The sequence below is a fragment of the Mixophyes fleayi genome, chromosome 11 (genome assembly GCF_038048845.1).
Source record: "Mixophyes fleayi isolate aMixFle1 chromosome 11, aMixFle1.hap1, whole genome shotgun sequence".
Lineage (NCBI taxonomy): Eukaryota > Metazoa > Chordata > Amphibia > Anura > Limnodynastidae > Mixophyes > Mixophyes fleayi.
Genome location: NC_134412.1, coordinates 91,652,989 through 91,676,870, shown reverse-complemented (window position 1 = coordinate 91,676,870; position 23,882 = coordinate 91,652,989). Strand labels below are relative to the sequence as shown.

Sequence of the window (23,882 nt, the reverse complement as noted above, 5' to 3'; positions counted from 1 at the left end):
GATTCCTGAATATTACCCAATTAACACATTTGTGTACAGACTTTTTCGGGAACAATAGTGTTGTCTTTTGGGCGCCTCTTATCATTGTCTACCTATAAACCTTAGGATTGTATATATCTTTATAGGGGCTTATTGATTAAGAATATGCAAATCTGCAGTAACCCAAATCGGACATTTGCTTCCGTTGTCTCACTTGCTATAAATCTATCCAAACGAGCTGCTGTTTGGTTGCTGTGGGTGACTTTGATCGTATATAACCACCCTATTGTTATATTTCAGAAAAGACATGTTTTATATTCTGGTATAGAGTGTTGTGTATAAAGCACTTGTCTGAGTAAATAAAGTTTGACAAGTAAAATGTATGAAGCTTATATTCCCTGTTATAAAATAGAACTATTAACCTTTATTTAAAAACTTGCAAAAACACAGGGAGAGCATATAAACTCCACACAAGGCCCCAGCACCATGAGGGAGCAATGCTATCTACTGTGCCACCACACCATCCCCAATACTTTTTTTTTTTCTTTTTTCCTTTCTCAAAATGTTCAATAAAAGTCATGAAAATAGATTGTTCCCCTTTTTTTCTTCATTTTTGCCCATATAAATGGAAGCTACCATACTGTTTACTCTGAGCTCCAATTAAATATCATCCTTAGGCTGCAATGGTCGCCAAATTGTCATTGTTCATTTTTGCCAGCAGTGGGCGCTGTGCAGGATAGAGATTACACTGCACAATTAAATAAAAGCAGAACCATTTTGGATATTTTTTAAGAAAAATATATTTTGAGCATTAAATTATGTAAAGAGAAACTTCAGCATGAACAACTGTTCGAAAGGTTGAAGATATTTTTAGGCTGACATCAGTAGGGCAAATGACCACCATTTTTGCAGTCACATAAATGCAGCAATTTCACCCCTGAACGGCGCACAGCAGTCAGTAGGAAACACTGATTCCCTGTCACACAAGAGCACTCTCTTACACTTGATTCGCTCTTGTGTGACAGGGAATCTGTGTTTCCCATTGAACGTTTTTGGTCATGTTCACTTGTGAGATCAGTTCAGTCACAAAGTCACTTTGTGGAAAAATAAATACTTGATGTGACGTTCTCAAAGCTTCTCTGCACCATTTGTGCTCCAGCTTCCACTCACAATTGCATAAATATATACCTCAGTGTGGTTCACCAGCTTTGTGTCCTGAGAGCCCATTGTTTTCTTTGTGAGAGGACTCGTCCAGTTTTCCTCCTCAAGTTTCCAATTGTAAAGTGCACCCTTAGCTTGCACATAATAGAGGCAGCCATTTTGTTAAAAGAACCACCATTTTGTTTTTCTGGATGACGGCCATTTTGTTAGATGAGTCAATATTAATGATAACGCAGCCTATGAATTAGGAACACAGTGCCTCAGTGATGTTACTGATTACTATAAATGGATACAAAAAAGTACCATGGGGGACACTTAATAAAATACACAGGATTTCCACAGTAAACAACCATGAAATGTTATAGTAGTTTGTTTATTTAGCATGATACTTATTCATAAGACATGACTCTCAAATTTTAGTTCGCTAAACAAAAATAGTTACCTCATTGATGCTACTGGGGAACTGTCGGGCTGCATTTTGATTATTGGTTCACCTCCCAAAATGGCCGCCTTTGCTGTGTAGACAATGGGTACACTTAACGCTACATTATTTATAATATATTATTATTGCCTTTGATTATTTGCTTCGTGTTACATTCCACGCTTCTTACAGGCCCTAAACGGACAGAAATTATTGCCCACTGTGGGTAATTTGCACCAGTCTTATATTCCAGTGAACTTTAATTTGGAGCTCAGTTACAGATTTGTTTTTAGTGAAAAAAAAATAAATCATCATTTAATCAGGCCATGGGGCTATTACGGTTTATACCTCATTATTTTACACAGCACAGAAGCTTAATATTTTCTCATACTTTATTTTGGTTTGTTTTTGCACCCGGCTATGTTTGGTTCTTATCAGCTCCCTTTTACTTCTGCAATCACTGACCCTACTCCCTGGTCTGGCTTGCCTCTCATTTGTTTGATTTATGCTTTGTTTTGCTGGTAACTATAATTTATTTTTTTTGCGGAGTACACACTACCAACCCCCCCTCGTCTACCACCGGGTTGTGATAACGAATCTTCCGTTACAAATGTTTAGTTCTCCCATATTCCACGGCTGCGTGAACGAGCGGCTGGCGGACCGCACTCCGTCCCCCACCTTTTCAACAGCGGATTCCGACATCACGGAGCTGGCCGACGAGCAGCAGGACCAGATGACCGACTTCGACGACGAACCTTTTGTGGACGACACTGGTTCAGACGCGGGGAACGAGGAAGGATCTGACCTCTTCAGCGATGGGCACGATCCCTTTTATGACCGCTCCCCATGGTTCATTTTAGTAGGAAGGTTGGTGAGGTTGTGCAAGGAAAAGGCATGAGAAGAACAAGCTCTTACCATAACCCCCCCCCCTATTAATAGTGTGTTCACTTTCCTGTATTCACACTCCAAACATGAGAGACTGTACAGGTCCATCTGTGTCCTGGGTCACTCATCTGCTTGTGAGTCTGCATGGTCATCCCATAGGCCGACCCAAGTTTCATTAACAAGGAATAAGACGATTGTGTAAAATTTACATAATAAGCTCATTGCACACTATTCAGAACTGACACCATATTTTATTTCCAAGGTCCTCTAGACAAATGGCAGCTTCAGGCATCACTTAGACAGACATTCAAGGGAACGCAGCCTATCACTTTACTAGGAACCAGTGACATCACTAAAGCCTGTGGCACCAAGTCCAGCCCACAAAATGGCTACCCTCCACTGTGTTTGGGCGATGGATACACTTTTATTTAATGAACCATTGGCTGAGAACCTTTTCTATCGGAAAACTAAGGCTGTATGACCAAGGGGTAAATGTATAAACCTCCGGATTCTTCAACTCCGGCGAGTTCGGCGTCTGCAGCGCTTAAATTTAAAGCGGCGCTGCCTTGTAAAGGGAAGTTTAAATTTAAGCGCTGAAGACGCTGAACTCGCCGGAGTTGAAGAATCCGGAGGTTCATACATTTACCCCCAAGTCTTTATAAAGGCTGCATTGAAATGTCATTGAGGAACAAAACAACATATTTTATGAAAAAAAACCTTTTAGAGAAACATTTTTAAAACTATAATTAATAGTATTCCAATATAGGAATGTTTTGTAGTAGTGATGCAGTTTTCATTTTGAGTCAACATTTTACAGCTGATAAATTAGATTAAACTTTCCCTGTCGCCTGCACGCAGCTGAGGAAGCCATTTTGGAGTTGGGATTAATTCTCATGAATATTTATTCAATCAATAAGTTTTACTGCAGCAGTAAGATTAGTTGTAATGCACAGGAAGCCATCAGGTATCCGTGTAGAAATCTTAATTTCCTCACTATATTTCTAACCTTGTGTTTCCCCCTCATGCGGGTGGATGTGAGAGCTTGTCATTCCTGCCCATTCTTGTTGCATGGGGGAAGTCAGAAATTAGGGTGTTTTTTAGGGAGTGTGTCAAGACCTCGATCCGATTTTCATTCATTATTTACTTTTTCCTTTGTAAACAAAAAAAAAAAATCAAAAACAAAGCATATATTGATTTTTGTTTGGTTTGTAGTTTGTTTTGTTTTGCCATCACCTCACCAACCTCGCTGCTAATACCTTGTTCCCTTCCTTTGGTCCCTGGCTGTGGTTGAGGGGTATACCGGAGAGAAATAAAATAGCGCTGCTTTAAAAGGTACTGTCACCGACCCACAGTGGAGGCAGCCATTTTGTGGGTGATCAAGCATTCATGAGAAAGAGGGAAGTGTTTTTTTTCCTCAGGTGGAAGGAACTAGGCAGCGGTTCCATAATACATTCCTCCACTGTCGTTACCCTCACTACCGCTCCCTCTACACGGATTATAGGGAGTGGCGGTGGAAAATTGAAGAAGTAAATTGACAGGCCATCTGTTAGGTCCACCCACAAAATGGCTGCCTTCTCTGGGGTTAGGCAACTTGCACATTTTAAATACCAGCAGTGAAATTCATGAGGATCACGCAGGGTTGACATATTGACACCAGTGTGCAAAAATAGCCAAAAGACCATTCAGTTGGGGACATTTATGGAAACGAAGACACAGGATAAAGCTCCTACAACCTCAATCAAACACTCAATGCCTTTATTACCTATTGTAAACTAGAATCTGCCTGGTTTGCGATGGGTCACAGCACCTATATTTCCTGTGTGTCAGGTGATTATTTAGGACACCATTTTGTACATTTCATATCAGAAATTTACAGAAATTATGTAATTAAGGCAACAATCATTAAAGTCTGGTGTCACTTTAAATATTGTTAAGGGGTAAATGTATCAATCAGCGGTTATCTACACAGTTTGCAGTGCCTGGAGCAATATAATTAAACTTGGTTAGTATTTATATATACGCTGCTTATGCCGCTCTGCCCAACTACTTAATCTATATATCTTTCCCTGGCAGAACGGCTTAGGCCAAGCTGCACAAATCGGGAAAAGAAGAAAATGACTTGTATGAATGTCCCACTGAGCTGTGTGGCCCTAGGATAGTGCCTACTAGTCCCTTGTTACCTGTATAGCCATTGTCTCTGTAACTATTCAATAATTACAAATAACAAAGCTTTTATATAAACCTCTCACCAACCATCGCTTCACAGAAGAGAATCAGTAATTCCAAACTATAGTCATTATACCTTGTCTGTGCACTAATGAAGAATAGACCATTATAATCACCTCACCCTGCACTTAAAAATGACATTATATTAAAAGTAGTTTCCTTTTAAATGTACATTTCTTCTGATCAGTCATTTAGTTTGTGACAAAAGGAAATTTAATAAAATCCAAGTTTTCTCCCCGTCTATATCTCTGGACTCCCCTCATTCATTCCAAGAGACATCTGACCTGAGGCCTGGAACACAATATTATTTTAATCTTTAGTTCTTCTGTTGCAGCTATTTAATAGTTATGTTGTATTTCATTTTATGTTTGTAATGTTATAACATGGCTTATTAATCCTTTTTTATGCTTTTTTTCTGTTCATGAATTATGTTTTGTTACATATGTTTTTGTATTTATTTTGTTTTTGTTACCTCTAAACCCTGTAACTGACTAGATGGTCTTGGATCGGCTATGTCTGGTGACTAATGGCTCATATTACTGTGTAGGTTACATTGTTGTCTGTGAGCCCGTATCACATCCGTCACTCATATTATCTGTCTGAATGGACGTGGGGAACGTTACATGTGAAGCGAGAGGGAGCGATTTAGATGGTCCAGGGACATCTGCGTAGTCTCGTATCACAACACACCCTCCTGATTTCTGTTACAGAGCGTTTGTTTACCTCAGTAACCTGCTTTTCCCGGTTCCCCTGGTCCATCGAGTGGCCATAGTGAGCGAGAAAGGAGAAGTACGTGGGTTCCTGCGTGTCGCGGTCCAGGCGATAGCCGGTGAGTACCATCTGTCCCCCCAACATCTAATTGTTCCTCTGTGCCCGTGTAGCCAGCCGGGCACACCTCGCTACTGTGGCCGTGTAGCCAGCCGGGCACACCTCACCAGTGTGCCCGGGTTGCCAGGCTGGCACCCATCGCCACTTGTACATTTTTGTTGAAAATGAACATGTCTTCAGTTCCTCCATCCTTCTCACTCTATATAACACCGGTTATAATGCCCATCTTGCTGTGTTTCTCCTCCGCAGGTGACGAGGAGGCTCCAGATTACGGATCAGGCATTCGCCAGTCAGGAACTGCCAAGATCTCCTTTGACAATGATTACTTCAATAAGGTAAAGGCTGGAGAGACCGGCGTTGTGTTAGATTTCAGTATGAAGATCATACTCCTTTGTTTTGTCCTAAGATTTGTGCTTTCAGCACTCATTACAGTTCTACAGTACAACCTGTGGCCTGTACCATAACGTGCCCATACCACTCTTGTAATCATCGTCAGACTTTATGGAAATGATAGAATTTCTGACTATGATTTATGATGAGACACAGACAGCGCATGTTTAGAGGTGGGAGTTGTAGTAAGAACTGTGTAAATATAAAGGTAGTATTCAGTATAGAGTATAGTGGGAGCCTTTAGGTGATTGCTGCACTTTACCTAACAATATAGACTACCAGCCGGTGAGTCTGACCTCATCAGTAATGTGAGCTGAAATGCAAGTTGCTGCCCATTTAAAAGCCAACGGCTTATAAGACCCAATGCGGTGTAACCGTCTTAATGAGGAATGCTCACATCAAGCAACTCTGGTGCTGGCCTCAGATAGAGTCCAGGCCGGCCAAGTTGGACATGGCTTTGTGGGTGACCAGCCCAACAGTCACACATTACATCGGCACAAATCTTGTTGTTTTTTTTTGTAACTAAACTTTAGATATAGCATATATAGATATAAGCTAAACATGTTGATAATGGTTCACACAGATCTCTAAATAAGTTACAGAAGTTTAGTGCTTGGTTAGTACTTTGAGTATGTAAGTGATGCGCAGTCTCAGGAGAAGCCAGTAATGAGCGCTGGGCAGAGCTGTAACATAAAATTTTTGCACCTGGGGCGAGAAGGAAACTGACGCCCCCTAGCCCTCAGTTTTAACCATATTCATAAACTACGCCCCCCTTCAGCGTTGCGCCACAGGCGGTCGCCCCTCTTGCACAGCCATAGTTACGACCTTGGCGCTAGGTCCATTCTGCTTAATTAGATGGTAAGAGATCTTATGTTGTAAAAGCTTAATATAAGGAATATGAAAAGTCAGAGCTGACCTCACCAGCAACCAATCGGAGAGGTCCAGAATAGACCACACACAGACCAGCCTGCAAATAACCTACATACAGACACCTAGGAACCAATCAGATGTCTGCTTTCATTCTAAACCTCACTAGAACAAAGATGATTAGACTGTGATGGAATGCTGTAGGTTACACCACCTTTATCTTGTACACCAGTTAATCGCCCATATTTTACGTGTTCAGTGAGTAATATATCAGTGGGGACTGCAGAAGAGATTGGTTTATTATACAATATTTTTGCACTGTGTACAGCACGAGGTCACCTCCGCGGTCCTCACCCGCTCGGGTCTCTCCATGGAAGAGCTGCGTATTGTAGAAGGCCAGGGACAGAGCTCTGGGATGAACACGCCTGTGGAGGAGGTGAACCGACTGGCTGAGATGGGTAAGTGTGGTGGCATCGGAGAGATGTCTGGGTCCAACAGTGCCCATCTCTAATCACCCTTCTTCCCCCTGCAGACATGAAGTCGGGCAGCCTGCTGGATGGGAAGATGATGATGGAAGGGTTCTCTGAAGACGTGGGAGAGCACCTGAAGATCGGCAGTGTCTTCACCTTCAGGGTCACTGTCCTCCAGGCCAGCGGCATCCTCCCCGAATACGCTGATATTTTCTGCCAGTTCAAGTGAGATGGGTTTGGGGTCCTGGGTTATATTTTATACATTCACCCACACAGCATGTGTACCCCAGAGCACAGAGTCCGACAATGGACTGATGCCACGCATCTCATCGGCTGTTATCAAAATATATTTGTTACCTTCATAGACTGGACATTTTTTGGGCTGCACCAATATTCCTGAGAATGCAGCCTATCGGTTCACTAATTCCTTGTGCACAGAGGCTTGGTCATGAGATTACAAGCTGTCCTCTGGTTTCTACGGGGTTAACGGACACTTTTCAGATTATCTCCAACATACACACACAAAATGTTTCATAGATCCAAAAATGACAAAAGTATTTAAGTGAGGCAGGTAATGACTGACTAGGGGTGGGCTCCATGTACGTCTACCTCCACTGCATGTACACGAGTGCCCTTACATGTCTGTTTACAGGCTCATACTGCAAACTGTACGGACCAATCAGATATTAGCTCTCTTCAGTCTAGCACAGTTTACTCCCAAAATAGCTGATATGTGATTGGTTGTTATTAGTTAAGGTGTATTGTGGTATTTGCAGCATATTATATAATCCCTCTAGTGGAGATATAGGGACTTGCAGCTCCATTGTATTGTCCTGAGTTCTGAGAACTTGTCTTGCAGCTTTTTACATCGGCACGATGAGGCCTTTTCCACAGAACCACTGAAAAACAATGGCCGGGGAAACCCGCTTGGTTTCTACCATGTACAGAATGTAAGTTTCCTGGGATAGGGAGTAGGTGGCAGTTGGTATGACTGTGCCGTACCCTGTAACTCTCTTGGTCTCGCCCTCAGATTGCTGTAGAAGTGACGGAATCCTTTAAAGAATACATCCAGACCAAGCCCATTGTGTTTGAAGTGTTTGGACATTACCAGCAGCACCCGCTGCACCTACAGGGTCAGGACCTCAGGTAAGAGCAAGGAGCCACGTAAACGTAAACTAGGGCCTGGTCATGGTGGGGTTATGCGGAACGTCTTATGGGTCCTGTAACCAATCATTTTACTCGTTTCACAGCCCGGCTCAGCCATCCCGTCGTCACTTTCCTCCTCCGATGCCCCTCTCTAGGCCTGGTACGTAAATGTTTTGTGCCCCAGATACCTTAAATGTCCTCTTTTGGTTCCTGGAGCTTTCACATCTACACTCGTTACTATGCATGCTTTTTCATAAAATAATTCTATTCTTTTGTCTTTTTGCTGCATGATGACCTCATCTTTCTTTTAACCCTTTGTCTTGATTCCATTCTTTGGCACCTCCCTTCCTTGCCTTTGTTTTGTACCTCGCACCCTTCCCCCCTGTTCTGCTGGGCGTGGTAGCTGGTAAGAGGAGGATTAATCTGGTCAGGTACCTAATGTCCGAGTATGTCAGTGTACCCGTTCTGGACGCTCTCTCTGAGCACGCTAACATGCTTTCTGCAACGCTCCGAGATAGGGCCGATCAGCTACCCTCTTATCTCTCTCTGCCACTTCCAAACTGTCTGCCAGAGCGGGCTCCTAAGAGAGACGGTTAGTAGCCCAATTCCTCACTGATGAAGCTCTGCTCAGGTCCCGTAAGTTCTCCTAGTAGCTTTGTTTTGCATTTTAAAAGAAGAATTAACCATTTGCATTTTCCCTATAGTTCCAGCCACAAAACTAAACCCTCTGAGCAAGCCAAGCCTCGGACAGAGCGTCAGCAAATACGACCTCTTGGTCTGGTTTGAGATCAGTGAATTAGAGCCAACTGGAGAGTAAGTTAGTCGTGTGGGAAACGTGTAAGTTGGGTAACGTACGTAGTCAGACAATAACCTATCTGTGATGCTTTCTCCAAGGTACATCCCGGCTGTCGTTGACCACTCCGGAGGTCTGTCATGTCAAGGGACCTACCTGCTACACCAGGTATGTTACATGAGAGGAGCTCAAAATATTCAATAAATTAGTTTCAGATCCTCTAAATATACTATTGTCATAGGAAGCGATAATATATTAGTAGGCTGGGAGCTACAAATACATTTTTGAAAGGCAACACATGGCATTTGCTGAACCCTGGTCTGATACTGTTCACCAAAGGGGTTCTAGATATATTGAGGGATGCATGATCTGGTACAGAAAATGGTGAGGTGGATTATAGAGCTGAATTGTGTAATATGTCTGCTGTCCACCAGAGGGCAGTGGTGTTCAGGTTGTAGCGTAATTGGATCTGTCATCTACACAGCCTGGAAGCAGCCATCTTGTTGGCTGAACCAGCATGCAGCCCTTCAGTTTGCTATGATCCAGTGACATCACTGATGGACTACCTGAGAATTATCCACGAGGCATGACTTACGTTCAGGAGGTACTGGTTCCTAGTGGACCAATAGGCTGCTTTGTCATCAATATTGGTTCAGTCTACAAGATGGCTGCCTCCGCTGTGTATATGTGACAGAAACACGTTAATGGTACAAATGTAGGAGGTGGGATACCTTCGTCATTGGAATGTATTTATTGTGACAGGGGATCCAACGCAGGATCACCGTGACTATTATCCATGAGAGGGGGAATGAATTGCACTGGAAGGATGTACGGGAGCTGGTGGTGGGTGAGTGTTATGGCTTCCGTTTCTGGTTCCACTGTTGATGACTGAGCTCAGTCTGCTCTGTCGCGTTAACAAACGGCCATCTTTGCATCTCCTCTGTCTAGGGCGAGTGCGTAATAAAGCAGAGGTGGATGAGACTGCGGCCGACGCGGTCCTTTCCCTGAACATCATCTCCGCCAAATACCTCAGATCCCACAGCTCCAGCAGGTAAAGTGTCATCGCTACAGACGCTAAGCATTCTGGGTAACAGTCACCTGTGCGCGTCCATAGTGATGTTAATCACTAACAGACGTACTGCTTTGCTGTCATTGACCATTTTTACATTGAATTTGATTTGCTCTTCACCCCTCCAACCCCTCCCCCCGCTAAACTCTTGTCTCTGCTCCCGGGTCTCCTCCATTTTGTGTCCCTGACTGTCTGTCACTAATGGCAGCTTCTTCTTCTGTGTCTTTCAGGCTTTTTCTTGATAAGGATATGCCTAGGTATTTTCTGTTTTGCTTTTCCTATCCCTGCACATAAAGATTCTCGCCCCCCCACACAGAATACTTTATGTCCCCCCTAATCTTCTGCACCGCCTCTCCGTCCTCACCCTGCCTCGCGCTTTTGTACGTAATGGTGTATTATAACCCCTCAGTAGGCTGTAGTAGTTATATGGCAGCTTTAGAGGACACTATCATGGTTTTATTTGTGTTATATGCTTTCAGATATAGGATAGTATCCTGTCATCAATGTTACAACAATAAAATGTTAAATTGTTTTTTTGGGGTTTTTCCCCTCTCTGTTGTGTTGGTTCAGAGCAGCTGCCCCACTGTGTCTGTACAAGACCCCTGCACAGCAGTCAGTCTCCCGTGGTGATATCTCCTGCACTAGGCTAACTAGTGACTCTGCAGCTACCTATGTGATATAGATAAGATACCTCACTAAAGCTCTTTGCGTCAGTCCACGGTGTCTCCGTAAGACCCTCACACAGCAGCCTGGTGTCCTGGGGACATCTCTGGCTCCATTCACTCCGGGGCTCTCTGTCAGCTGCAGACAGCACCATTAACCAGCATCTATTAACATTGATACCATCCTGAAAGCTATATATAAATACAAATTAAACATCATTTTGTTGATCGTGTCTCTTTAAACTCTGTCTTTGAAGTACAACATGTTACTGCTAGTATAATCCCACAGCGGCATAGACATTTTGTGGCTTAACCATCACATAGCTTGAGAATAATATAGTTCCTCATTGTTTGGAAATATGTAGTATACCAGTGTAGCACCCCTGCACAATTCTCTATTTGTGTCACTGTGTGTCTTTGTGATGTGTGTCAGGAGCTGCTGTGTTCTGTGTTGTGTTGGTGCTGTGTGTGTGCGTCAGGTGATTTAATATACATTTCTACCCCCCGGCTCTGCAGGACGTTCTATAGGTTCGAGGCGGTGTGGGACAGCTCTCTGCATAACTCCTTACTCCTGAACAGAGTTACACCGTACGGAGAGAAGATCTATATGACGTTATCAGCATATCTGGAGGTAAGTACTCCTCGATCTGCCACTGAGTGTCGCTCCTCCACCCTTGTGCACATTAAAATGTCCAATATCGCAGCTGCAAATAGTACTGTTCATTTGTGCAACCGGTCCCTGTCCTGATTGGCCGCACACAAGGTCATGTGACACTGTGACTATACAGTGTGTGAGAACTGGAGTTATCCACTGATATATGTTCTGTTCCCCCCACAGCTGGACCACTGCATCCAGCCAGCAGTGATTACCAAGGACGTGTGTATGGTCTTCTACTCCCGTGACGCCAAGATCTCCCCTCCCCGCTCCCTGCGCAATCTCTTCGGCAGCGGCTACGCAAAGACCCCGGACTGGTCAGTGCTTCCATTTTCTCCAGTCAGTTTATTGGTTTAGTTCAGGTTGGTTATAAGGAGAAATTCACAACCTGTGTTATTCCCAAATCATGATGTCAGTGAGCTGAAGATATTCTATTAATGACCTGAGATATGACTAAAGGAATATTTAATTTATCCTCTTAGTAACAAGAACTACTCTCATAGGGCCTCATTCATGTTCAGACATGAGTCCATTTGTGCAGTATTCTTGCATTAAAATAACTGCGCGTGTTCAGAAACAGACATTACGCAATTGCATGCAAATGATACAGCGGCCATACGTAGGCCATGTACAGTACGGGATGCTGACGCAAGAGTGGTTCATTTATTATATAATAGAAGATAGCCTTTATGTGTCCTAATGTCATGTTATATTGCACATACATGTGTGTATCCTTCAGTCTGTTCTGTCTGCATACTGCAGAGAGTACCTAGACCTTGGGATACGATTGGCTATGAATACAGCCAGAACTATGGACTTTTTTAAAACATCATCATCATCATCATCATCATCATTTATTTATATAGCGCCACTAATTCCGCAGCGCTGTACAGAGAACTCATTCACATCAGTCCCTGCCCCATTGGAGCTTACAGTCTAAATTCCCTAATATATACACACACTCACACAAAGACAGACAGAGAGGGAGACAGACACACACTAGGGTCAATTTTTTTTTTGATTGCAGCCAATTAACCTACCAGTATGTTTTTGGAGTGTGGGAGGAAACCGGAGCACCCGGAGGAAACCCACGCAAACACAGGGAGAACATACAAACTCCACACAGATAAGGCCATGGTCGGGAATCGAACTCATGACCCCAGTGCTGTGAGGCAGAAGTGCTAACCACTAGGCCACTTGGGTGCGGACTTGAATCGGCCCCGCGGTCATTAGTGTGTATTGGTGTAACAGTAGCAGTATTCTGTCTGAAAATCAGGTGTTAGCTCGTTGCTCGGTATCTCACATTACTCTCTACACACTTCGGGAGCAGGGTACCTCCGCTGTGTACACTCCTTTCTGGGGGGCTCAATCGGTGAGGACACCCCATTTTCATGCTATTACTAAGTTTTATAATGTTGACGTTGTCCTGATTTTCTGTCAGTTCTTCTGGTAGCGGGTACTAGTTCTAACATCTGTTCTGGCGTTTTCTTCTCACCTAATATCTTTCTGATGAACTTGGGATGTTGCCAGTTATCTGCACTAAAATTGGGCCTTTCCAAGAGTTCTCTGGAGGCCGTAATGGTAATATCAGTGCAGCCAGTCCTGCCCGGTTTACTATCGTGTCCGGTTATCGTTGCTTGTAAGCATGAATTTTTGTGTAAACTCCTCCTGGATTTGCTCATTGAAATGACGGGTGGAGACAAGGAGAATTAACATTCAGTTTCTTAATGATGACCCTGGGAGACTGCGCGCAGATAATATCAATAGAAGGATGTAAAAAATAAACTATATTTGTGCAGTTATTGTCAGCTCTATTAATCACTAGACTTGTGTCTGTGTTCTCGTTACAGTAACAGAGTAACTGGGATCTATGAGCTAAGTCTGTGTAAGATGGCGGACACAGGAAGTCCCGGTAAGGATTGGAGCCCATTAAAGATTGTGTTGTGATCTTCTGCATGAAACGTATTTATATGGTTACAGGATATTCTAAAGCACTTTACAATTGGGAATCGTCTGCTTACAGCTCTCAGAGGGATCCTGTATTCACTACACTGATGCAGTATTTTCTTTTTGTTGTGTTTTTGTGCTTATTAAACCACCTCCCAGTAATAATTTGCTGCACCGTGTGAATACAGATCCCCTCTCATAGACGCAGAACACTGCAAGAAAGTAAATAAAAAAGAAAAGTTTTTGTAAAATCAAAAAGTATAAATTAAGTATAAGTGGATAAACTTATTTATACACCGTGTGCGTTATAACAAATATAGACACATCGGGCCTGAGTCATTAAGGAAAGTAAGGGGGGAAAAAAAAGAGTAAATGTTCTCCGGGACAAATTATGTTATAATGCGAGGGGTGCAAATAGTTTATTATTTTGCACATAAGATAAATACTGGCTGTTTTTCTTCTAGCACACAAATACCTGATAGCTTTATTTTTACACTGAAATGTAAAGTTGATCTAGGACATGCCCTACCCCAACTATAAATCTGTCCCCTCATTTTAACTTTAGCTCCCCCTCCAATGCAACATGGTTTTGCCAAGGTGCAAAGTTACTTCTTTTTTATGCTTTGCTTTCCTTAATGACTCAGGTCTTAAACCTCTACATTTAGATGTATATCCATTAGGTTGCTTTAACAGGAAGAGATTAAAACTTGGCAGAATTATGGTTCAGTGTATTTCTCCGTATTTTTGCTTATTTTTCCCTGTATAACCCAAATAAAATAAATATTTATTTTGCTATGCTAGGAATGGATCGCTCTGTCTCTCCTCCAAAATAAGTTTAAAATTTACTAGGGTACACCATCTGGTTATAAAGTTATTCTCTGTTTTTAACTGATTTACTGCAAAATGTTTATATTTGATATAAAATACATCTGGTTATCAGAAGTTGACATTTAGTGTGCTGGGACCACTCAATGCATTTGGAGGCAAGTTACTTGTACTACAGTTAATGTGAGAGATCTTCTCATTCTGCCATCTAGGAATGCAGCGGAGAAGAAGAAAGATCCTGGATACATCGGTGGCTTATGTCCGTGGAGAAGAGAACCTGGCTGGCTGGAGGCCTCGTGGCGACAGCTTGATTCTTGAGCACCAGTGGGAGCTGGATAAAATGGAGCAGTTACATGAGGTATAAAGATTGGCTTTAAAGAATAACATAGACCATCCCAACATGTCCATAAGGTGGAATCCATCCCCACGGATCTCCGCTGCCGCTTAGATATTGGTCTTTGTGCACCATTTGCCAATATCCCACGGGAAGAACGAGAACCGGATGAGAGATCCATAGTTGAAGCCACACCATGAAGTTGGCTCCTGATTGGACAGCTCCTTCTGTTATCCAATCAGGAAGCGTGTACAGTGACATCACTTTCCCAACTGCTATACTCCCATCGGTCCTGCTTGTAGACGCGTGTTAGTTAGTGGTGGGGCATATATTGTAATATTATAACATGTTTCATGATTTATCAGAACATAAGAAAGGTTTGGAATCTTCCCTTCTGGAAAGGTTTCTTCTGAAATAATATGACCTATGTCTGACAATCAGTTAAGAATATCCTAAGACCTGGGTGACATTCTTGGCTGGTAAATCCTGCTCTGTCTTCAAGGTTGAGAAGACTCGGCACCTCCTCCTGCTGAGAGAGAAGCTCGGGGACAGCATTCCCAAATCTCTGAGCGAGTCCATCTCCCCGAGTCTGAGCAGTGGAACCCTCAGCACGTCCACCAGCATCTCCTCCCAGATATCCACCACCACCTTTGAAAGTGCCATTACCCCCAGCGAGAGCAGCGGATACGACTCCACCGACGTGGAGAGCTTGGTGGATCGGGAGAAGGAGCTGGCAACTAAGGTAACAGAGCAGACGCAGTCCGATGATTGAATTCTTTTCTTGGAAATATACTATTCTGTCTGTAATGCTCCTTGTTACCTCCCTTGTAGTGTTTGCGGCTTCTCACCCACACGTATAACCGGGAGCTGACCCAGGTGTGCAACAGCATTAGTGATTGTAAGGTGAGTTTGGAAACTGTGTGTCATAGTATAACCATTACGTGTGCCCCGTGTGTCATAGTATAACCATTACGTGTGTCATAGTATAACCATTACGTGTGTCATAGTATAAACATTACGTGTGCCCCGTGTGTCATAGTATAACCATTACGTGTGCCCCGTGTGTCATAGTATAACCATTACGTGTGCCCCGTGTGTCATAGTATAACCCAGTGTTGGCTAACCTGTGACACTCCAGGTGTTTGTGAAACTACAAGTCCCAGCATGCTTTGCCAATATATAGCCGCTTATTGCTGGAAGGGTATGCTGGGATTTGTAGTTTCACAACACCTGGAGTGTCACAGGTAAACCAACACTGGTATAACCATTTCGTGTGCCCCATTTGTTTATTTATTGTTGCATCCAGACTTTTGTTAATAGCACAGCAGCCTTTACCTTACAGTTACCCTCCTATTAAATAAATATATTTCCTTTGTAGCTGTCTGATATCTCCCCAATTGGACGTGACCCGTCTGTGTCCAGCTTTAGCAGTGCAACCTTGACGCCATCCTCCACCTGCCCGTCACTAGCAGATTCCAGATGCAGTTCGGTGGATCAGAAGTGAGCGATACATCCAGGTCTAACCATGTTTACATGTATGCTACCTCTAAGCATGTGCCTAAACGTGTGTGTCTATTGCAGGACGCCTGAAGCCAATTCCCGCGCCTCCAGCCCCTGCACGGAGTTTGAGCAGTTCCACATGGTGCCCACAGTAGAGACTTCATACCTGGCTCGGGCTGGAAAGAACGAGTTCCTTAATCTGGTGCCCGATATTGAAGAGCTGAGACCTGGGTATAGGACCTCTAAAGCTAGATATCTATTCAAAAGCAGGGTGGGAATTGGGGTCTCCAGTATAAAACTAAAGCTGTGTTTAACAATGTTACAACTGAAAAAATAAGATATAATACATAGTCCCATTTTTATGAAGTCAGCATCTCTATTATACTGAATCACCTTTATCTAATTGTCATTGAAAAATTGCAAATCTATATATAGAAGCACTTGACGAGACAGCGTCGTTCCTAGAATTGCCTTATCGTTCTGTCTCCCCAGGTCCGTGGTTTCCAAGAAGGGTTATTTGAACTTCAAGGAGCCTCAGTCCCATTCCTGGGCCAAGCAGTTTGTTGTCGTACGCCGACCCTATGTCTTCATCTACAACAGTGACAAGGATCCAGTGGAACGAGGCCTCATTAACCTGTCCACCGCTCAGGTGGAGTACAGCGAGGACCAGCAGGCTATGGTCAAGGTCCGTCCCGCTGTAAATGTTCCTGTTTGACATCACTGTGCGCTTTTAATACATTTGTATTCGCTGGCTAATGTTTTTCCTATGTTGTCATTTATTTTCTAGAGTCCTAACATATTTGCTGTGTGCACCAAGCACCGTGGCATCCTGCTTCAGGCCATTAATGATAAAGATATGAACGACTGGCTGTATGCCTTTAACCCCTTGCTCGCTGGCACAATACGGTGAGTCTGGGCTGAGGAAAACATAATATAATATAATGTTCAATAAAACATCTTGGCATTGCTTAGCCAGAATATCTGTACTTATTAATTAGTGACGTAACCGGGCAGGCAGCCATGTTTGTGGGGTGAACCAATATTCAGACTCTATATTCACGAAGAACTAAGGATCCCACTTTCACGACTAATCACATAGAGGCGATGAGCCGTGAATCTGTGCAGACGGGGGACATCGCTCGCTGAGTGCTGTTGCGCCCACATGCAAAAGCAAGATTTTGACCTCACCGAGGCACAAAGGGAATTGACGAGCCAGATTCACATGGATATTTTTCATTTTATGCCTCGGCGGTGTCCTGGTGAATTGATAGGCTGCATGTTCATGGATTTTGGTTCATCTCACATAATGGCTCCACGTTTCCAGTGAGTCCATGGTACGTTGTTACATATAGCAGAATTTGCAGCGTTTGTTGTGTGTTTTTGCAGGTCGAAGTTGGCGCGATGTCGCTCCCTCTCCATGAAGTACTGATCCGCTCCTCGCCTCCCTCCTGTCGCCTTCAGATATGAAGTGTTACCTCTCTTATACCCTTTGTGATTCTTAATCGTTTCTCTTGTCTGTAAAACTGTGGCTTCCCCCCCCCCCTCCCAACCCCTCTTCCGTCTGTGCCGAAAAACGTACCCAACTTGTCGCATGTGGCCGAACGAGAAGAATAGACGGAGAGAAACGGACTCCCGGTCGCCCTCTTACCTTCTGGATGTGTTTCCCTCCTTACTCCCCACCCAGCAGATTCTCGTGTCTGTAGCGTAACACGTCTGTCAGAAACGGCATTACTTTGCAGATTTCTCCCTCACATGTTTTATTTTTGATCAGTTCAGTGGTTTTTATGGACACCTCCAGCTCTCCCCGAGACGTTATCCATCCTCTTGTACCCCTCGACGTGCTGCTAATCCCCCCCAACCCCCTGGGGAGGGCAGAAGGTCCAACATGTACAGCCTCCTCTGTCTCTTCTCCACCAGCCCTGGAACGTCTACTGTCTGGGGCTCCACTGTGACCACACCAATGGTTGGGAATCTAAGCGTGGGCTGGGAACGGACGGGGAGTTTTAAAAATGGAAGAAAAAAAAAATGAAATTCACTTGGAAAGTCTCTGAAATGTCAAAGAACTTTATCCTTGTTGCTAAGCTTCATGGCACTGTGCGATAGCCGCGTCATAGAGTGTACGCAGTACAGCCAACCTCGTGCAGCGGTCAGAGATATTATTCATTTTAATGAGCAACAAGATGTGTGGAGTTATTTTTTATGATTTCGGAAATTGTATGAAGGGGAAATGCTGCTTAACTATTATTTGCTACTAGGAGGTCGCGTGGAGCAAAATGAGCAGGAAATCAAAGCAGGGACGGAGGCGCCGCGTATCGTATATCGTCCCATCTACTAGGTCGACCCCAAAGTGTTAATTTAAGTGTCCTGAAATCTGTGTCCTACCGCAAAACACACTGGACCATCCAGTAAGCCCTTATAACCGGGATTTCTCCAGGGTTGGACCACCATTAAAATTGTCAGCTTATAGGTCTGATGATTACATTTAAGTTGCATTAACTCTTTCCCTCCAGGTACCTGCAAAAACTTGCAGGACCAACTCTACAACAAATGGGTTATAACACTGACTAAACTATATTTCTACATATTAAATATATATATATTGGTTCAAAGGAAACAAAATGTTTAACGGTCTTTGCTTTGAGTGATCCAAGCACCTCCTATGAAGTAACCGCCCTAATAAGATGTATAATTGCCTCTGCCGTCTTGATGTCTGGCTTTTTGTGTGTTTTTGTACCTGTGACCTGTGACCGCCATCATCTCACATACGCTGCCAATCACAGCTTTTAACAAAAATATGTTTTTAACTGCAAATTTGTTGTATTGCCGTTAAATATATAGGCAGCCTCTGTTGTATAGGTGACTTATAAACTTTACTATATCCTATTTCTGGTTATTTTCTTGGAAGAAGAGAGATCTCACCGGCGGATAGATTAGGTGACTGTATTGGAAACGTAATGCTGACCTGTTGCGCGGAGTCTTCCAGCTCCGAGGCGCTACGCGGAATTAATGCCATGGGCCAGCAAACCCACCGAGCATGTTCCGAACCACAGCAAGCCAGGTCCCCAGAAATGCATGTCTCCTAAAATATCATGATGAAGGAAGACCTAAACACAAGGCAGACATTTTGTGGGCCCTCCAACAATCCTCATACACTGGTGTCTAGAGCCTTTGCTTAGCTTTGAGGCGCACGTTGCCTTATTCCTCAGTGATGTCACCAGTTCCTAGTGAACCGATTGGCTGAAAATTGTTAGAGCTCTCAAAATGGCTGCCACTACAGCATATGGATATATCTCTTCAGGAGTAACCAGTTTGTTAGATTGAAAATGCCCCAATTCTAAAGCTCCCCAGCTGTGTTTACTGTTAAAGTAATCCCCGTTCCTTTTAATGCACCTTGTGACTGGCGATTCTCTGTCACGTCAGCTTTAAATTGACACGCATGCACTTTTTTCGAAAATGATTTATATTTTTAACAGTTCTCTGGTATCATCTCAAAGCAAAGACCACTGTTGGCTTATTTACTAGTTTAAAGGGATGTTTACTTGTTTCTAGGTGTTAGCGTACTGTATATTTATGCCGCGTTTAATTGCACATGATGAAGGGGGAGGGGAGCATTGACTGGGTGCTGCATATTACTGGACACGGACTATGCATGCTACGGCTTCTCCGGGCGTGGCCTCGCAGGATGAAGGGTTTATAAATGTAAGGTCCCCCTCGATCACTGCCTATGGGATGGTTAGTATGAATGTATATCAAACTGGATTTCATGAAGCTCAAATTCGATGTGTGTTTTTACGCCATTTTTAAAACCTGATCCAGACTGTCTTAACTGGAATGTATTTATACATTTGCGCTTTCTCATCGAATTGTCAACTTAAATAAAAAATTCTTTGTTTTATTTCTGATGCGATTTTTGGTGCCGCGCAAGTTTTATGTTTGAGGATATAAATATTGTTTTCACAGCCCCAAAGTTCTAAAATTCACAGACCCTTCAATGGGCTGAGTGACATCTCTAATCAACGCCACAGCCAAACCTGTGACGTATTAAATACTTGGCTCAACCATTTAAAGTGTACTGGGTACCAGCACACAATGCAGTCGGCCATTTTGTGCACAGATTTCATCATTATTGATGAGAATGCAAACTCTATATTGGCATCTCATGCGCCTTAGCCGCATTGAATGAGGACCGTTCCCAATATGCACAAATCCTTGTGTCATATGGTGCAACCCACATATCGGGCCGTCTCCATAGTTGGTTCAGACAACAAAATGGCTGACTCTTCTATATTGTGATAAAAGTTAAATTATTCCTACTCTGTGCTTCAGCTTTTATGTCACTGTTTCCTGGTGAATTGATAGGCTTCATTCCAATGAATAATTTTTTAGTCTACAACATGGCTGCCTCCATTGTGGACGTCCGTCGCTGGTGACTTATCTTGATCCCCTATTGTTTGGTGAGAATGAAATGTATTTATTTGAAGCAGATTGTGTAACCTTGTTCTTGGATTCATCGTTTTGCTATTTTCTTCAGTAGAAATAAAAACTACTCCTAAAAAAAACCTATCGGAGCAATGACATTGCAGATATTTACAACAACAAGCCAGCCTGCAATATTTAATTACAAATATAGATCAGCCTCCTTTTTATAGTATTCATGAATTATTTACCTCTATCCTATATGTGTTCACTAATAGTAACGGATATAGGCCAGTAGGAGCTATATAAATAGGGCAAGCTTGCAGTAAGCGACAAAAACTTTAAAACTAGACAATAAATTCATAGTGGTCTTAAAGCATAGGAAGTACTAAGCATGTTTAATGCTATTCATCATTATGGGAAGCCCATTATATTGGTCTGCATTGAATTTATTTATCTCTGGTATGGGCACTCTATTTTAGCATATCAAACAATGATAGTTGTGTTATTTTTTTTGTTACATTTGTTGTGATACTTTATTTCAAGAAATTGATTTTCTCAGCTTACCCTACTTTTTTTTTAGTCATTATGGAGACATTCCAGTGATAAATACACCGTTTAAAGTTTGATTTTTAAATTTGACAGTGTCAATCCATTTTATTGGACCAAAGTAGTCACTCTCAAATGAACATGGAAAACCTGGAAATCATTTAATATAAAGGACTGAAGTAAATGTCTCCATTCCAAGTCCCAGGTTTATAGAATTTGCAGGTAGACTGACGCCCTCACATTCAGCGTGTTACCTAACACAGAATACCGCTCTTTATCAGTTACAATACACTTACCTGACTAAGGCATCCTTATAATATACCCGTTGGGTAAACGGAGTGCCGACAGCCATTTTATTGAAGGCAGCCAATCAATTCTCTAGGAACCAGTGATGTCACAAGTTCCTGCTGCCTCCACATAACTACTGGTCCAGACCACAAAATGGCTGCCAGGGACACTTTAACTCTTCGGAGAGAATGAAATGTGGTAGCGTTCAGGCAGTGTAGGAGTTAACGTAGGCCGGAACCATCGCTCCCACAATACATCAAGGAAAACTAGCCGCTCTCCGGACAGATCTCGTGCAGAGCAGAGTGATCACGAATGGAAACTCCCATCACATTTTTAATTTCTGTGTTTTTATTTTGTAAATATAATCGGATGTGTGGGCTTGAGTATACAAAATGTAAATATTTCATGTATTTGTACTAATTCTGATCCATTTGCTGTATAGCCTAGATGTGCAATGCAGATATATATAACTCTGTGTATTGGTAATCTTGCACCACTGGAAATGTTAGTGAACAAGATCTGACAATAAAGGTACAAGCCGTGCATTAACAATTTGATGCCTCCTGTCTCATTTATTTCTGTTTCTGTGCAATTGGTATTATTGTGTTCTGTTGACAGGTGCAACTTGGAGGTGATATTCTAAAATAAATAGTATGGTAGAATGGGGACTATTGCAGGGGAAAATGCAGGATATTCATTAATGCCACTGCACCCCTATCTTTTCCAAACCCCGTATCATAAGATATATATGATACACATAATATTGTGTACGTGAATCCTGCACTAGAATAGTCTCTAAAGTACGATGTCAAATATATATGATTTTGAAGGGCTCTGCATCACCACCTATTGGTTATAGGTGGTTCTGCAGTTTATTTTTTTCCCTTTGCATCATTTGAATACTATTTTCTGACTTTGATAGATTTACTAAACCTTTTTTAAAAAATAAAAAGTGGAGGTGTTGCCCATAGCAACCAATCAGATTCCAGCTATCATTTACCTAATACATTATAAAACATGATGGCTAGAATCTGATTGGCTGCCATGGGCAACACCCAACTCTTCTGTTTCAGTAATTCTACCCCTTGGATAGATTCCTGACACCCACAGTCCCCCCCCCCCCCCCCCTCTTCCTATTTAGCCTTCATGTAGTTCTTTAAAGTGCACCTGTCACCAAAACACAGTAGTTTTCTTTTCATTGGAAGAACATAGTGTAATAAATAGTGAATGATCCTTATTTAAAGATAAATGTAACTAATACATTTCGCATTACTGCATATATAGAGTTAGCTGAACTTTTATGGCCTCTCTGTTACAATCCATTCTATCATTACTTCCTATACATTACACACACAAATATATATATTCATGTGAACCTGTCCGTTTGTTTTGATTTTGTGGTTATTGACCCTTTACTAATTAATGTCTGTTGTATTTCATGACAGGCTGTCACGTTAAGGGTTAACACGATGGGTATTGGGGTTAGACACTGTAAACATGAAACGCTGGCAGCCGCTTTCATCACAAAGTCAGGATCTGCTCGTTAGCTATGGATGTGTCCACTTCATTTAATAAGTCATTTTGACTCAGCACATTTTCACCACTCCTCTCAGCCAGAGTACAATAGAGGATTCAGCAGCTCTCTGAGATGATCAGACTCAGGAATAGTACAGATGTCCTGTTTACGGTCAAGTCCTTGTGTTCCAGAGATCTACACACTGTCAGCCCTTCATTAAATGCTCAACCTATTCTCAATAATGCATGTCGTTCACCAGGCAGCATTGAACAGTATATTACTAGTGTAGTCCTGCAGTGTAGATAACTCATTAAGGGGATTTTAGCAGTTATGTTTTACATATTACAGCTGTACATTGGCCTTTTTAGGTGTAGAACAGTGATAGCTTACCTGTGACACTCCAGGTGTTGTGAAACTACAAGCCCCAGCATGCTTTGCCAGTAGATAACTAGCTGATAGCTGGCAGAGCATGCTGGGACTTGTAGTTTCACAACACCTGGAGTGTCACAGGTAAGCTATCACTGGTGTAGAACATCCTGGTGTAAGTGCCTATTGTCATCGTTCTAAGGCCAGTGATGTCTGAGTCCCCACTGTAAAGCTGCTCATATTAAGACATTAATAAGGACAGAATGCCAGCTATTGGGGTCCAAAAAAAGGCTTAAAAAGCTTTTGGAGAACTTTTACATATTGAGCAGAGTTTTATTCATATAAATAAATTAAATAAAATAAGACATGTGTAGTGCTCTTTATGAAACACAATTCATATATTCACCTTGTTTTGTAAAAAAAAACAAAAAACAAAAAAAAACAATTTAATGGGACATTTTGTCATTACCAATACTCTTATTTTTATTCCAGCCAATTTGTGGTGCACAATTAATATGCTTCTCTGATGAGGGCTCTTATGCATAGCTGCCTTTTAGTGGTCTGTTCGAATTGGGCTGAGGTGTGTTTC

At 42.6% G+C, this 23,882-nt stretch overlaps 1 protein-coding gene across 1 annotated transcript in view; it reads left to right on the top strand.

The window, feature by feature from the left end:
* Positions 1-21,965, top strand: part of KIF1B (kinesin family member 1B) — a 102,281-nt gene extending 80,316 nt beyond the window's left edge. Inside the window, 24 exon segments of the mRNA XM_075190257.1 lie at positions 2,180-2,428; positions 5,383-5,501; positions 5,750-5,835; positions 7,086-7,215; positions 7,290-7,452; positions 8,087-8,177; positions 8,258-8,373; positions 8,478-8,533; positions 9,078-9,186; positions 9,268-9,334; positions 9,929-10,013; positions 10,115-10,217; positions 10,466-10,492; positions 11,414-11,528; positions 11,736-11,869; positions 13,403-13,464; positions 14,537-14,682; positions 15,161-15,400; positions 15,490-15,561; positions 16,037-16,158; positions 16,240-16,389; positions 16,651-16,843; positions 16,946-17,064; positions 17,545-21,965. Of these exon segments, the coding sequence (XP_075046358.1) occupies positions 2,180-2,428; positions 5,383-5,501; positions 5,750-5,835; positions 7,086-7,215; positions 7,290-7,452; positions 8,087-8,177; positions 8,258-8,373; positions 8,478-8,533; positions 9,078-9,186; positions 9,268-9,334; positions 9,929-10,013; positions 10,115-10,217; positions 10,466-10,492; positions 11,414-11,528; positions 11,736-11,869; positions 13,403-13,464; positions 14,537-14,682; positions 15,161-15,400; positions 15,490-15,561; positions 16,037-16,158; positions 16,240-16,389; positions 16,651-16,843; positions 16,946-17,064; positions 17,545-17,587 (2,797 nt within the window). The 3' untranslated portion in view covers positions 17,588-21,965.
* Positions 21,966-23,882: the final 1,917 nt, after the last annotated feature.